Raw genomic sequence first — 17,710 nt, 5'->3', positions numbered from 1 at the left:
AAAGAGAGCAGGTTATCACAGATATGATGTCAGAGAGAGAGAGCAGGTTCTCACATAGATGATGTCAGAGGGAGAGAAAGAGAGCAGGTTATCACAGATATGATGTCAGAGAGAGAGAGCAGGTTCTCACATAGATGATGTCAGAGGGAGAGAGAGAGAGCAGGTTATCACAGATATGATGTCAGAGAGAGAGAGAGAGAGCAGGTTCTCACAGAGAGAGAGACAGAGAGAGAGAGAGCAGGTTCTCACAGAGATGATGTCAGAGAGAGAGAGCAGGTTCTCACATAGATGATGTCAGAGGGAGAGAGCAGGTTCTCACAGAGAGAGAGAGAGAGAGAGAGAGAGAGAGAGAGCAGGTTATCACAGATATGATGTCAGAGGGAGAGAGCAGGTTCTCACATAGATGATGTCAGAGAGAGAGAGAGAGCAGGTTCTCACAGAGATGATGTCAGAGAGAGAGAGAGATACAGAGAGAGAGAGAGCAGGTTGTCACAGAGATGTCAGAGAGAGAGAGAGCAGGTTCTCACAGAGATTATGTCATTGATAAGACAGGTCTAACACTGTGGCGAGCTGTTCAGCTACATCTATTACCATGGTGATTATATTACACAACTTAACAAAACATAAACTAAATAACATAACTACTAAATAACATATAATACACATAAGATACCATAACATTAAAAAAACAACCCAGCATAATGTTTTATAAAGATAATATGAACATAACAACATACCACTGCTTGGCTGAATACCTGAGCGAGGGAGTTGTTTTGCTGTAGTTGAAGGTTCTGTTGAGGAGGAGGTGACTGCTGCTGCTGAATGGTGAGCGGACTTCCTGTGTGGGCGGGGTTTAGGACAGTCTGCTGCACCTGATTGGTCAGAACTGCTCCCTGTGGCACCACCCCCACCTGAGGCAGCTGGACATTCAAAGCTCCGCCAGGCTGCTGCACGAACATCTATCACCACGGAAACAACAGTTGTCAATCATACGGGTCTCAATGTGCGTGTTTATTTCTGTGTGCGTCTGTGCAAATCTGTCTGTGTATTTATCCTACCTGTATGGCTGAAGGCTGTGCTCTGTGTAGCTGGTCCTATATGGGGTCAATATATATATCCTACCTGTATGGGGTCAATATATATCCTACCTGTATGGGGTCAATATATATCCTACCTGTATGGGGCCTATATATATCCTACCTGTATGGGGTCTATATATATCCTACCTGTATGGGGTCTATATATATCCTACCTGTATGGGGTCTATATATATATATAATCTACCTGTATGGGGTCTATATATATATATCTCCTACCTGTATGGGGTCAATATATATATCCTACCTGTATGGGGTCAATATATATATATATATCCTACCTGTATGGGGTCAATATAAATATCCTACCTGTATGGGGTCAATATTTATCCTACCTGTGTGGGGTCTATATATATATATCCAACCTGTATGGGGTCTATATCTCTCCTACCTGTATGGGGTCAATATATATCCTACCTGTATGGGGTCAATATATATCCTACCTGTATGGGGTCAATATAAATATCCTACCTGTAAGGGGTCAATATTTATCCTACCTGTATGGGGTCTATATATATATATATATCCTACCTGTATGGGGTCAATATAAATATCCTACCTGTATGGGGTCAATATTTATCCTACCTGTATGGGGTCTATATATAAATATAAAACTGTATATTTTTTGTAAGAATCAATATATATCCTACCTGTATGGGGTGGATATCTCATACCTATATGGTCTATATTTCCTACCTGTATGGGGTCTATATATCTACTACCTGTATGGGGTCAATATATATCCTACCTGTATGGGGTCAATATATATCCTACCTGTATGGGGTCAATATATATCCTACCTGTATGGGGTCAATATATATCCTACCTGTATGGGGTCAATATATATCCCTTACCTGTATGGGGTCAATATATATCCTACCTGTATGGGGTCTATATATCTCCTACCTGTATGGGGTCTATATATATCTCCTACCTGTATTCAATATATATCCTTTCAATATATATCCTACCAGTATGGGGTCTATATATATCCTACCTATATGGGGTCTATTATACCATTACCATTGTATGGGGTCTATATATGTCCTACCTATATGGGGTCTATATATCTCCCTACCCAGTATGGGGTCTATATTTGCAGACTCCTACCTATATGGGGTCTTCCATAATCCTACCTGTATGGGGTCATATATATCCTACCTGTATGGGGAATATATATCCTACCTGTATGGGGTCAATATATATGCCCTACCTGTATGGGGTCAATATATATCCTACCTGTATGGGGTCATATATATATCCTACATAACGTTTGGGGTCTAAATAGTTCTACCTTTGGGGTCTATATATAGCACCTTCTACCTGTATGTTTGGGTGTCTCTATATATATATCCTACCTGTATGGGGTCTATATATATCTCCTACCTGTATGGGGTCTATATATATACCTCCTACCTGTATGGGGATATATTTATATCTTCTTGCTACCTGTATGGGGTCAGATTTATATATCCTACCTGATTGGGGTCTATGGATATAGTCTCCTACCTGTATGGGGTCTCTGCACCTCCTCCAGACCTGATCATGGGGTCTGTATGGGCCCTCTCAGTCTTCTGGGCATCTCAATTTGTAAGCGGCCCATGCTTGGATTAAGAGCGTCCTACCTGACAGGTCGCTCCTACCAGGTGGCGTGGCGAGGTCTTGTCTCCTCACCTTCCATTCACCACTGGTGTCCCCAGTGCTCTGTTCTAGGCCCTCTCCTATTCTGCTATACACCAAGTCACTTGGCTCTTCATAACCTTCATGGTCACAACCTATCTTGGACCTGCCTGGTGTGTTCTTGTCCTTCATGATGCTCTCTGCTGGCTATCATTGTGTATGCATCACCACACACAATTAACTTCTCCACTGAGACCAGGTGGCAGTGCAGGTGCATCAGTGTGGATGACTTGATCACACACCAGGTGGATTGATTTATCATCATTAGTCATTTACGGTCAACATTGGATCATTCTTCCTCCCGGGAAGGACTGCCAGGCTGCATCTGAATCACGGTTGACAACTAATTTTGGGCCTCCTCCAGTTTTTGAAGTTAAAACCTTGGCGTGATCCAATAAACCCTGTCGTTCCACTTCTGATTAACATCACTTGCGGTTGATTCTTCCAAAAAATACAGTTTTATATCTTTATGTTTGAAGCCTGAAATGTCACAAGGTTGCACCAGGTCCTAGGGGGCCAGGCACTTGTCAGGCACTGTCTATATTACTGCAAGGCTATGGCTATATCCTACCTGTGCCATTATATATATCCTACCTGTATGGGGTCAATATAAATATCCTACCTGTATGGGGTCAATATATATTTATCCTACCTGTATGGGGTCTATATATATATATTCCTACCTGTATGGGGTCAATATAAATATCCTACCTGTATGGGGTCAATATTTATCCTACCACTGGGGTCTATATATATATATCCAGTTCCGGGGTCTATATCCTCCTACCCATGGGTCTATATATATCCTACCTGTGAGGGGGGATAGTATCCCAGGCTCTGATCAGGCCCTACACCCTACCTGTATGGGGTCTCATACCTCTGGGCTATCCCTACCCACTGGAGGAATATATATCCTACCTCAGCCCAGTCAAAACTCCTACCTGCTCTGGGTCAATGGTGGAACAATCCTAAATGTAATGTAGGACATATATATCCCTACCTTGTATGGGGTCTATATATACCTGTACCCCACCTACCTTATGGGGTCTATATATATCTCCTAGGATATGGGGTCTATATATATCCTACCTATATGGGGTCTATATATATTTATACACTATATGGGGTCTATATATCTAAGGTGAAAGCACCACCTATATGGGGTCTATATACCTCCTACCTGTATGGGGTCTATATATCTCCTACCTGTATGGGGTCTTAAACTCCTACCTAAATGGGGTCTATATACCTCCTACCTGTATGGGGTCTATATACTCCTACCTGTATGGGGTCAATATATATCCTACCTGTATGGGGTCTATATATATATATCCTACCTGTATGGGGTATAATATATATCCTACCTGTATGGGGTCTATATATCTCCTACCTGTATGGGGTCTATATATATATCCTACCTGTATGGGGTCTAATATATATCCTACCTGTATGGGGTCTATATATCTCCTACCTGTATGGGGTCTATATACTCCTACCTGTATGGGGTCTATATATCCTACCTGTATGGGGTCTATATATATCTCCTACCTGTATGGGGTCTATATATCTATATATATGGGGTCTATATATATCTCTACCTGTATGGGGTCTATATATATCTCCTACCTGTATGGGGTCAATATATACATCTCTACCTGTATGGGGTCTATATATATCTCCTACCTGTATGGGGTCTATATATATAATCCTACCTGTATGGGGTCAATATATATATATCCTACCTGTATGGGGTCTATATATATATATTCTACCTGTATGGGGTCTATATTTATATTCTACCTGTATGGGGTCAATATATATATATCCTACCTACCTATGGGGTCTATATATCTCCTACCTGTATGGGGTCTATATCTCCTACCTGTATGGGGTCTGTATGGGCCCTCTAGTCTGGGCATCTACCTGTATGGGGTCTATATCCCTACAAGACCATGGTATTGCCTACCTGTATGGGCACCTCAGTACCTCCAGGCTCTGATCAGGCCCTACACCCAAACTAGGGCACTGTCATCCACCTCTGGCCTATCGCCTCCCTACCACTGAGGAAGTATAGTTCCCGCTCAGCCCAGTCAAAACTGTTCGCTGCTCTGGCCCCCAATGGTGGAACAACTCCTACCTGTAGGACAGGGGTCAATCACCACCTTCCGGAGACACCTGAAACCCCACCTGTTTGGGAATACCTAGGATAGGATAAAGTAATCCTGTACCCCCCCTTGGGGATTTAGATGCACTATTGTAAAGTGGCTGTTCCACTGGATGTCATAAGGTGAAAGCACCTTTGTAAGTCGCTACCTGTATGGCGTCTGCTAAATGACTCTAAATGTAATGTAAATGGTCTATATACCTCCTACCTGTATGGGGTCTATATACCTCCTACCTGTATGGGGTCTATATATCCTACCTGTATGGGGTCTATATATATATATCCTACCTGTATGGGGTCTATATATATATATCCTACCTGTATGGGGTCTATATACCTCCTACCTGTATGGGGTCTATATATCTCCCACCTATATGGGGTCTATATACCTCCTACCTGTATGGGGTCTATATATCTCCTACCTGTATGGGGGCTATAACTCCTACCTGTATGGGGTCTATAACTCCTACCTGTATGGGGGCTATACTCTATATATAGTATTCTACCTGTATGGCTGGGGGCTATACTCTGTATAGTTGGTACCTGTATGGCTGGGGATCTGTACTCTGTATAGTTGGTCCTGTATGGGGTCTATAAATCCTACCTGTATGGGGTCTATATATATATCTACCTGTATGGGGGTCTATATATATACTACCTGTATGGGTGGGGCTGTACTCTGTGTAGTTGGTCCTGTATGGCTGGGGGCTGTACTCTGTATAGTTGGTCCTGTATGGGGGTCTATACTCTGTGTAGTTGGTACCTGTATGGGGGGCTGTACTCTGTATAGTTGGTCCTACCTGGCTGGGGTCTGTACTCTGTGTAGTTGGTCCTGTATGGCTGGGTCCTGTACTCTGTGTAGTCCTGGTCCTGTATGGGGTCAATATATATCCTACCTGTATGGGGTCTATATATATATATTCTACCTGTATGGGGTCTATAGCTATATATATATATATCTCCCTACCTGTATGGGGTCTATATCTCCTACCTGTATGGGGTCTATATATATATCCTACCTGTATGGGGTCTATATCTCCTATATATATATTCCTACCTGTATGGGGCTGTACTCTGTACCTGTTGGGGTCCTGTACCTGTATGGGGGCTGTACTCTGTGTAGTTGGTCCTGTATATGGGGGCTGTACTCTGGGGGCTGTATCTATATAGTTCTACCTGTATGGCTGGGGGCTGTACTCTACCTGTAGTTGGTCCTGTATGGCTGGGGCCTGTATAGGGGTCTGTGTATCCTGGTCCTGTATGGGGTCAATATATATCCTACCTGTATGGGGTCTATATATCTACTACCTGTATGGGTGGGGGCTGTACTCTGTGTAGTTGGTCCTGTATGGCTGGGGGCTGTACTCTGTGTAGTTGGTCCTGTATGGCTGGGGGCTGTACTCTGTGTAGTTGGTCCTGTATGGCTGGGGGCTGTACTCTGTGTAGTTGGTCCTGTATGGCTGGGGGCTGTACTCTGTGTAGTTGGTCCTGTATGGCTGGGGCTGTACTCTGTGTAGTTGGTCCTGTATGGCTGGGGGCTGTACTCTGTGTAGTTGGTCCTGTATGGCTGGGGGCTGTACTCTGTGTAGTTGGTCCTGTATGGCTGGGGGCTGTACTCTGTGTAGTTGGTCCTGTATGGGGTCTATATACCTCCTACCTGTATCGCTGGGGGCTGTACTCTGTGTAGTTGGTCCTGTATGGCTGGGGGCTGTACTCTGTGTAGTTGGTCCTGTATGGCTGGGGGCTGTACTCTGTGTAGTTGGTCCTGTATGGCTGGGGATCCTGTACTCTGGATGCTGGCCTGTATCAGCCTGGTCCTATAAATCCAGCTGTCCTTCAGGTGCTGCATAGCATTGACCTGTATGGGAACTCTAGCATACTCTGGGGTTACCTGTATGGCTGGGGGCTGTACTCTGAGTAGTTGGTCCTGTTATATGGCAAGGGGCTGTACTCTGTGTGAGTTGGTAGGGGAGCTGTTCTGCTGTCTGACATACTAGGGGCTGTTCTCTGTGTAGTTGGTCCTGATTGGCTGGGGAGGTTCTGGCTGGAGTTCATCCTGCTGTCTCTGGATGTTGGCCTGTATCAGCCTGGTCCTCTGCTCCAGCTGGTCCTTCAGGTGCTGCATAGCATTGACCTGGGCTGAGAACTCTAGCACCGGCTTGGGGTTGGAGGGGGGGAGTAACGGGGGAAGAGAGAGAGGGAAACAGAGGGAGAAAGATTGTTCCCACCATGTTATATGACCAGCAAGCAGCGTCAGGCTACAATAGGTTCCGCTGTCTGACATACTAGTTCTGATTGGCTGTAGGGAGGTTCTGCTGTCTGACATACTAGTTCTGATTGGCTGTAGGGAGGTTCTGCTGTCTGACATACTAGTTCTGATTGGCTGTAGGGAGGTTCTGCTGTCTGCTGTCTGAATGACTGTAGGGGGGTTCTACTGTCTGACATACTAGTTCTGATTGGCTGTAGGGAGGTTCTGCTGTCTGACATACTAGTACTGATTGGCTGTAGAGAGGTTCCGCTGTCTGACATACTAGTACTGATTGGCTGGAGGGAGGTTCTGCTGTCTGACATACTAGTTCTGATTGGCTGGAGGGAGGTTCTGCTGTCTGACATACTAGTTCTGATTGGCTGGAGGGTGGTTCTGCTGTCTGACATACTAGTACTGATTGGCTGTAGGGAGGTTCCGCTGTCTGACATACTAGTACTGATTGGCTGTAGGGAGGTTCTGCTGTCTGACATACTAGTACTGATTGGCTGGAGGGAGGTTCTGCTGTCTGACATACTAGTTCTGATTGGCTGGAGGGAGGTTCTGCTGTCTGACATACTAGTACTGAATGGCTGTAGGGAGGTTCCGCTGTCTGACATACTAGTACTGATTGGCTGTAGAGAGGTTCCGCTGTCTGACATACTAGTTCTGATTGGCTGTAGGGAGGTTCTGCTGTCTGACATACTAGTTCTGATTGGCTGTAGGGAGGTTCTGCTGTCTGACATACTAGTACTGATTGGCTGGAGGGAGGTTCTGCTGTCTGACATACTAGTTCTGATTGGCTGGAGAGAGGTTCTGCTGTCTGACATACTAGTACTGATTGGCTGTAGGGAGGTTCTGCTGTCTGACATACTAGTACTGATTGGTTGTAGGGAGGTTCTGCTGTCTGACATACTAGTACTGATTGGTTGTAGGGAGGTTCTGCTGTCTGACATACTAGTACTGATTGGTTGTAGGGAGGTTCTGCTGTCTGACATACTAGTACTGATTGGTTGTAGGGAGGTTCTGCTGTCTGACATACTAGTACTGATTGGTTGTAGGGAGGTTCTGCTGTCTGACATACTAGTACTGATTGGCTGTAGAGAGGTTCCGCTGTCTGACATACTAGTACTGATTGGCTGTAGAGAGGTTCCGCTGTCTGACATACTAGTTCTGATTGGCTGTAGGGAGGTTCTGCTGTCTGACATACTAGTTCTGATTGGCTGTAGGGAGGTTCTGCTGTCTGACATACTAGTACTGATTGGCTGGAGGGAGGTTCTGCTGTCTGACATACTAGTTCTGATTGGCTGGAGGGAGGTTCTGCTGTCTGACATACTAGTACTGATTGGTTGTAGGGAGGTTCTGCTGTCTGACATACTAGTACTGATTGGTTGTAGGGAGGTTCTGCTCTCTGACATACTAGTACTGATTGGCTGTAGGGAGGTTCCGCTGTCTGACATACTAGTACTGAATGGCTGGAAGGAGGTTCTGCTGTCTGACATACTAGTACTGATTGGCTGTAGGGAGGTTCCGCTGTCTGACATACTAGTTCTGATTGGCTGTAGGGAGGTTCTGCTGTCTGACATACTAGTACTGATTGGCTGTAGGGAGGTTCCGCTGTCTGACATACTAGTTCTGATTGGCTGTAGGGAGGTTCCGCTGTCTGACATACTAGTTCTGATTGGCTGTAGGGAGGTTCTGCTGTCTGACATACTAGTTCTGATTGGCTGTAGGGAGGTTCTGCTGTCTGACATACTAGTACTGAATGGATGGAGGGAGGTTCTACTGTCTGACATACTAGTACTGAATGGCTGGAGGGAGTTTCTACTGTCTGACATACTAGTACTGAATGGCTGGAGGTAGGTTCTGCTGTCTGCCGTCTGAATGGCTGTAGAGAGGTTCTGCTGTCTGACATACTAGTACTGAATGGCTGGAGGGAGGTTCTGCTGTCTGACATACTAGTACTGAATGGCTGTAGAGAGGTTCTGCTGTCTGACATACTAGTACTGAATGGCTGGAGGGAGGTTCTGCTGTCTGACATACTAGTACTGAATGACTGGAGGGAGGTTCTGCTGTCTGCTCTCTGAATGGCTGTAGAGAGGTTCTGCTGTCTGACATACTAGTACTGAATGGATGGAGGGAGGTTCTACTGTCTGACATACTAGTAATGAATGGCTGGAGGGAGGTTCTGCTGTCTGACATACTAGTACTGAATGACTGTAGAGAGGTTCTGCTGTCTAACATACTAGTACTGAATGGCTGTAGAGAGGTTCTGCTGTCTGAATGACTGTAGAGAGGTTCTGCTGTCTGACATATTAGTACTGAATGACTGTAGAGAGGTTCTGCTGTCTAACATATTAGTACTGAATGGCTGTAGAGAGGTTCTGCTGTCTGAATGACTGTAGAGAGGTTCTGCTGTCTGAATGACTGGAGGGAGATTCTGCTGTCTGACATACTAGTACTGAATGGCTGTAGGGAGGTTCTGCTGTCTGACATACTAGTACTGAATGGCTGTAGGGAGGTTCTGCTGTCTGCTGTCTGAATGGCTGTAGGGAGGTTCTGCTGTCTGACATACTAGTACTGAATGGCTGTAGGGAGGTTCTGCTGTCTGCTGTCTGAATGGCTGTAGGGAGGTTCTGCTGTCTGAATGGCTGTAGAGAGGTTCTGCTGTCTGAATGGCTGTAGAGAGGTTCTGCTGTCTGACATACTAGTACTGAATGGCTGTAGGATCGTCACACTTAAGCGGTGTCCCACATAAGCACCCTATTCACTATTTAGTACACTACTTTTCACCAGGCTCCATAGGGCCAAGTCAAAAGTAGTGCACTATATAGGGCTGTAACCTTGCATAGATGGGTACCAGGTGAATAGGGTAGATAGACAGGCGTTTCTCACCTCTTGTTGTTGGTGTTGTTGTATCACAGGATGGACGGGAGCCACACTGTGTCCCGTGGTCTGAGAACTCATAGACTACACACGCACACCAACACAGACAACAGATACCGTGTGAGTTTGATTCAGTTGCAGTTGATTCAGAGTCGATTCAATTTAGATTCGTCTCAGGTTGAATTGGACCTGGTCATGTCCTGCTCCTCCACAACAGATTCAATTCATTATGTATTTTAATAGCACCTGTTGGACTCATCCAATCGCCCAGTCAAAACAAACTTGCTTATTTTTTGGGGTTTCTGTCCAGTCGCATTCTGTCCAATCAGGGCTTACCTGGCTGCTGATGGAGGAGCGTCTCTGTGATGTCATCTCGATGGTGGAGGCAACATGTGACTGATGAGGGGGCGTGGCCATGTCCATGTGGAGCTTGGAGGCTGTTGCTATGGAGATGAGAGATCCTATTATAGTCAGAGATACCGATGTGTGAGTGGTCTGAGATGTGTGTGTGAGTGGTCTGAGATGTGTGTGTGTGGTCTGTGTGTGTGTGTGGTCTGTGTGTGTGTGTGTGTGTGTGTAGTCTGTGTGTGTGGTCTGTGTGTGTAGTCTGTGTGTGTGGTCTGTGTGTGTTCTGTGTGTGTGGTCTGTGTGTGTGTGTGGTCTGTGTGTGGTCTGTGTGTGTGTGTGTGGTCTGTGTGTGGTCTGTGTGTGGTCTGTGTGTGTAGTCTGTGTGTGTGGTCTGTGTGTGTAGTCTGTGTGTGTGGTCTGTGTGTGTGGTCTGTGTGTGTTCTCTTACAGGTACAGGTGTTGTCTGAGAGCTGTGAGGAGGTCTTGTGTGAGGACAGAGAGGTGGAGGAGGGGGTGTGGCTACGGTCAAAGCGTTCCAGGGCCTCTTTTAGGCTGGAAACTGTGTTGAGCTGAGACTCAGATCCACTGTCTTGACTCTGCTTGAGGGAGGAGGGAGGAGAAGGAACTAATCACAATGGAGGTAGATAGACATCTACCACTTAGACAGTCATAGCTACATTAATACCAGATAGATATCTACCACTTAGACAGTCATAGTTACATTAATACCAGATAACTACCACTTAGACAGTCATAGTTACATTAATACCAGATAGATATCTACCACTTAGACAGTCATAGTTACATTAATAACAGATAGATATCTACCACTTAGACAGTCCTAGTTATATTAATAACAGATATCTACCACTTAGACAGTCATAGTTACATTAATAACAGATAGATATCTACCACTTAGACAGTCATAGTTACATTAATAACAGATAGATATCACTTAGACAGTCATAGTTACATTAATAACAGATAGATATCTACCACTTAGACAGTCCTAGTTACATTAATAACAGATAGATATCTACCACTTACAGTCATAGTTATATTAATAACAGATATCTATCACTTAGACAGTCCTAGTTACATTAATAACAGATAGATATCTACCACTTAGACAGTCCTAGTTATATTAATAACAGATAGATATCACTTAGACAGTCATAGTTACATTAATAACAGATAGATATCTACCACTTACAGTCATAGTTATATTAATAACAGATATCTATCACTTAGACAGTCCTAGTTACATTAATAACAGATAGATATCTACCACTTAGACAGTCCTAGTTATATTAATAACAGATAGATATCTACCACTTAGACAGTCCTAGTTATATTACTAACAGATATCTATCACTTAGACAGTCATAGTTACATTAATAACAGATAGATATCTACCACTTAGACAGTCCTAGTTATATTAATAACAGATAGATATCTACCACTTAGACAGTCCTAGTTATATTACTAACAGATAGATATCACTTAGACAGTCATAGTTATATTAATAACAGATAGATATCTACCACTTAGACAGTCCTAGTTACATTAATAACAGATAGATATCACTTAGACAGTCATAGTTACAATAGTTACATTAATAACAGAGAGATATCACTTAGACAGTCATAGTTACATTAATAACAGATAGATATCTACCACTTAGACAGTCCTAGTTACATTAATAACAGATAGATATCTACCACTTAGACAGTCCTAGTTACATTAATAACAGATAGATATCTACCACTTAGACAGTCATAGTTACATTAATAACAGATAGATATCTACCACTTAGACAGTCCTAGTTACATTAATAACAGATAGATATCTACCACTTAGACAGTCCTAGTTGTATTAATAACAGATATCTACCACTTAGACAGTCCTAGTTATATTAATAACAGATAGATATCACTTAGACAGTCATAGTTACATTAATAACAGATAGATATCACTTAGACAGTCCTAGTTATATTAATAACAGATAGATATCACTTAGACAGTCATAGTTACATTAATAACAGATAGATATCTACCACTTAGACAGTCCTAGTTATATTAATAACAGATAGATATCACTTAGACAGTCAGTTACATTAATAACAGAGAGATATCACTTAGACAGTCAGTTACATTAATAACAGATAGATATCTACCACTTAGACAGTCCTAGTTATATTAATAACAGATAGATATCTACCACTTAGACAGTCATAGTTACATTAATAACAGAGAGATATCACTTAGACAGTCAGTTACATTAATAACAGATATATATCACTTACAGTCCTAGTTACATTAATAACAGAGAGATATCACTTAGACAGTCATAGTTACATTAACACCAGATATATATCTACCACTTACAGTCCTAGTTATATTAATAACAGATATCTACCACTTAGACAGTCATAGTTACATTAATAACAGATAGATATCTACCACTTAGACAGTCCTAGTTACATTAATAACAGATATATATCACTTAGACAGTCATAGTTACATTAATAACAGAGAGATATCACTTAGACAGTCATAGTTACATTAATAACAGAGAGATATCACTTAGACAGTCCTAGTTACATTAATATGAAAGAGGGAAAATACACATCAATATGGTGATGCATCTCACCTTGTCCACAGTTACCTCAGGGGGGGGCTCTTCAATGATACCCAGCTCTCTACGCTGCTCTGCCCTCACCTCCGCGTAGCTACACAGAGAACAGAACAAGTCACCTCTCCATAGTTACACAGAGAACAGAACAAGTCACCTCTCCATAGTTACACAGAGAACAGAACAAGTCACCTCTCCATAGCTACACAGAGAACAGAACAAGTCACATCTCCATAGCTACACAGAGAACAGAACAAGTCACCTCTCCATAGCTACACAGAGAACAGAACAAGTCACATCTCCATAGCTACACAAAGAGACAGAACAAGTCACCTCTCCATAGTTACACAGAGAACAGAACAAGTCACCTCTCCATAGTTACACAGAGAAAAGAACAAGTCACTTCTCCATAGTTACACAGACAGAGAACAGAACAAGTCACCTCTCCGTAGCTACACAGAGAACAGAACAAGTCACCTCTCCATAGCTACACAGAGAACAGAACAAGTCACCTCTCCATAGCTACACAGAGAACAGAACAAGTCATCTCTCCATAGCTACACAGAGAGACAGAACAAGTCACCTCTCCATAGTTACACAGAGAACAGAACAAGTCACATCTCCATAGCTACACAGAGAACAGAACAAGTCACCTCTCCATAGCTACACAGAGAACAGACCAAGTCACCTCTCCATAGCTACACAGAGAGACAGAACAAGTCACCTCTCCATAGCTACACAGAGAACAGAACAAGTCACCTCTCCATAGCTACACAGAGAACAGAACAAGTCACCTCTCCATAGCTACAGACAGAGAACAGAACAAGTCACCTCTCCATAGTTACACAGAGAACAGAACAAGTCACCTCTCCATAGCTACACAGAGAACAGACCAAGTCACCTCTCCATAGCTACACAGAGAGACAGAACAAGTCACCTCTCCATAGCTACACAGAAAACAGAACAAGACAGAGAACAAGTCACCTCTCCATAGCTACACAGAAAACAGAACAAGTCACCTCTCCATAGCTACACAGAGAACAGACCAAGTCACCTCTCCATAGCTACACAGAGAGACAGAACAAGTCACCTCTCCATAGCTACACAGAGAACAGAACAAGTCACCTCTCCATAGCTACACAGAGAACAGAACAAGTCACTTCTCCATAGTTACACAGACAGAGAACAGAACAAGTCACCTCTCCATAGTTACACAGAGAACAGAACAAGTCACCTCTCCATAGCTACACAGAGAGACAGAACAAGTCACCTCTCCATAGCTACACAGAGAACAGAACAAGTCACCTCTCCATAGCTACACAGAGAACAGAACAAGTCACCTCTCCATAGCTACACAGAAAACAGAACAAGTCACCTCTCCATAGCTACACAGAGAACAGAACAAGTCACCTCTCCATAGCTACACAGAGAACAGAACAAGTCACCTCTCCATAGCTACACAGAGAACATAACAAGTCACCTCTCCATAGCTACACAGAGAACAGAACAAGTCACCTCTCCATAGCTACACAGAGAACAGAACAAGTCACCTCTCCATAGCTACACAGAGAACAGAACAAGTCACCTCTCCATAGCTACACAGAGAGACAGAACAAGTCACCTCTCCATAGCTACACAGAGAACATAACAAGTCACCTCTCCATAGCTACACAGAGAACATAATAAGTCACCTCTCCATAGCTACACAGAGAACAGAACAAGTCACATCTCCATAGCTACACAGAGAACAGAACAAGTCACCTCTCCATAGCTACACAGAGAACAGAACAAGTCACCTCTCCATAGCTACACAGAGAGACAGAACAAGTCACATCTCCATAGCTACACAGAGAGACAGAACAAAACCGTCCCTCACAATATAATTTATTTTTCCATTTTCTAGTCCTTTATACAAATTGGAAGGATTTATTCTGTTGTTCATTTTAAATAAAATATGTTATGCCTTAAAGAATTTACAATAAATGATAGTCAGATTTCCAGAAGTTACAGAGATTAGAACAAGTCAATCATCTCCAGTAGTTGGAGAACTATATGCAAATTTAAACAAATAGGTTTTAACCTCTCCATAGTTCACGTCCGGGTGAACAGACAGACAGAATATCTCATTAGCTGGACAGTGACATGACTAAAATTTTCTGATTGGACAGTGAGATTAGTTTGTCAATTTTCTAGTCCTTTTACTCTCTTGGGAGGGGGCAGTGTTTATTCTGTTGAACATTTTAAATAAAATGCCTGTTCAGGCCCAAAGAATATGCATATAATTGGTAGATTTTACAAAACACTATAGTTTCTAAAACTGTTAAAATCTTACCTGCCTACCACTAGTGCGTCAGGAGAACTATATGCAAATTTAAACAAATAGGTTTTAACCTCTCTTGGGTAGGGGGCAGCGTCTTCACGTCCGGGTGAACAGACAGACAGAATATCTCATTGGACGCTGGACAGTGACATGACTAATTATCTTTTCTGATTGGACAGTGAGATGAGTTGTGTCAATCTGTCAGCCTACCACTAATGTTAACCTCTCTAATGTCAGCCTACCACTAATGCAGTGTAATTCACGTCCGGGTGAACACTAATGTCAGCCTACCACTAAACTGCCTGTTACTCAGGCCCAGAAGCTACCACTATTCAGCCTATTTGGGTACAAAACACTACTTGTCAGCCTACCACTAAAACACCACTAATGTCAGCCTACCAAACTGTCAGCCTACCACTAATGTCAGCCTACCACTAATGTCAGCCTACCACTAATTCAGCCTACCACTAATGTCAGCCTACCACTAATTCAGCCTACCACTAATGTCAGCCTACCACTAATGTCAGCCTACCACTAATGTCAGCCTACCACTAATGTCAGCCTACCACTAATTCAGCCTACCACTAATGTCAGCCTACCACTAATGTCAGCCTACCACTAATGTCAGCCTACCACTAATTCAGCCTACCACTAATGTCAGCCTACCACTAATGTCAGCCTACCACTAATTCAGTCTACCACTAATGTCAGCCTACCACTAATGTCAGCCTACCACTAATGTCAGCCTACCACTAATTCAGACTACCACTAATGTCAGCCTACCACTAATTCAGCCTACTGCTAATGTCAGCCTACCGCTAATGTCAGCCTACCGCTAATGTCAGCCTACCGCTAATTCAGCCTACCACTAATGTCAGCCTACCACTAATGTCAGCCTACCACTAATGTCAGCCTACCACTATTTTCAATGGCTGTCACTTTTATTATAAGGCAAAGTCCTCCCAGAATGCAGTTCCTAGGGCTTCCACTAGATGTCAACAGTCTTTAGAAAGAGATTCAGGCTGGTTTTTGGAAAAACGAGACAGAAATTGTAGTTTTTCTAGGTGGCTCCCATTTTGGCTGTAGTGTTTCCAAGCTCGTGAATGAGAGCGCGTTCTTTGTTTGTTTTTCCGGGTAAACACAATAACGATTCTCCGTTTTAAATTGTATAGTTTATTTACATATTAGGGTACCTGAGGTTTGATTATAAACGTTGTTTGACTTGTTTGGATAAGTTTATTGGTAACATTTGGGATTCATTTTGTATGCATTTTGATGGAGGGAAACTGGGTGGATTATTGACTGAAGCGCGCCAGCAAAGCTGAGTTTTTATGGATATAAAGAAGGACTTTATCGAACAAAAGGACCATTTGTGATGTAACTGGGACCTATTGGAGTGCCAACAGAAGAAGATCATCAAAGGTAAGGCATTTTTTATATCGCTATTTCTGACTTTCGTGTCGCACCTGCCTGGTTGAAACATGTTTTTCATGGTTTTGTAAGCGGGGCGCTGTCCTCAGATAATCGCATGGTGTGCTTTCGCCGTAAAGCCTTTTTGAAATCTGACACAGCGGCTTGACTAACAAGAAGGTTAAGCTTTTTACTTTGATGTATTTACACTTGTGATTTTATGAAAGTTAAATATTTATAATTCTGTAGTTTGAATTACGGCGCTCCCCAATTTCACCGGATGTTGTCCAGGTGGGACGATCTTTTCTGATTGGACAGTGAGATGAGGTGTGCCTGTTGGTCGTTGGCTTTCGACCTTCGTCTGACGTTTACCGTCCAGCCTGCCCATTAGAAGTTAAACAGATCTTTTCTGATTGGACAGTGAGATGAGGTCCAGCCTGCCCATACGAAGTTAAACAGATCTTTTCTGATTGGACAGTGAGATGAGGTCCCGCCTGCCCATTAGAAGATAAACAGATCTGATTGGACAGTGAGATGAGGTCCCGCCTGCCCATTAGAAGATAAACAGATCTGATTGGACAGTGAGATGAGGTCCCGCCTGCCCATTAGAAGTTAAACAGATCTTTTCTGACTGGACAGTGAGATGAGGTCCCGCCTGCCCATTAGAAGTTAAACATATCTTTTCTGATTGGACAGTGAGATGAGGTCCCGCCTGCCCATTAGAAGTTAAACAGATCTTTTCTGATTGGACAGTGAGATGAGGTCCCGCCTGCCCATTAGAAGATAAACAGATCTGATTGGACAGTGAGATGAGGTCCCGCCTGCCCATTAGAAGTTAAACAGATCTTTTCTGACTGGACAGTGAGATGAGGTCCCGCCTGCCAATTAGAAGATAAACAGATCTGATTGGACAGTGAGATGAGGT

At 43.2% G+C, this 17,710-nt stretch overlaps 1 protein-coding gene across 1 annotated transcript in view; it reads right to left on the bottom strand.

Moving 5' to 3' along the window:
• Positions 1-17,710, bottom strand: part of LOC135561739 (circadian locomoter output cycles protein kaput-like) — a 55,464-nt gene that overhangs the window by 12,801 nt on the left and 24,953 nt on the right. Inside the window, exons 12-18 of the mRNA XM_065003493.1 lie at positions 13,074-13,152; positions 10,869-11,019; positions 10,409-10,515; positions 10,082-10,156; positions 6,987-7,099; positions 6,599-6,656; positions 756-959 (exon numbers count right to left, since the gene is read on the bottom strand). Coding sequence (XP_064859565.1) covers positions 756-959; positions 6,599-6,656; positions 6,987-7,099; positions 10,082-10,156; positions 10,409-10,515; positions 10,869-11,019; positions 13,074-13,152 — 787 coding nt within the window. The remainder of the gene's footprint in view (positions 1-755; positions 960-6,598; positions 6,657-6,986; positions 7,100-10,081; positions 10,157-10,408; positions 10,516-10,868; positions 11,020-13,073; positions 13,153-17,710) is intronic.

The sequence above is a fragment of the Oncorhynchus nerka genome, linkage group LG18, assembly GCF_034236695.1.
Source record: "Oncorhynchus nerka isolate Pitt River linkage group LG18, Oner_Uvic_2.0, whole genome shotgun sequence".
In the NCBI taxonomy this organism is placed as follows: Eukaryota; Metazoa; Chordata; class Actinopteri; order Salmoniformes; family Salmonidae; genus Oncorhynchus; species Oncorhynchus nerka.
Note: the sequence above shows the minus strand (reverse complement) of the source record. Positions and strands in the feature narration are given on the sequence as shown.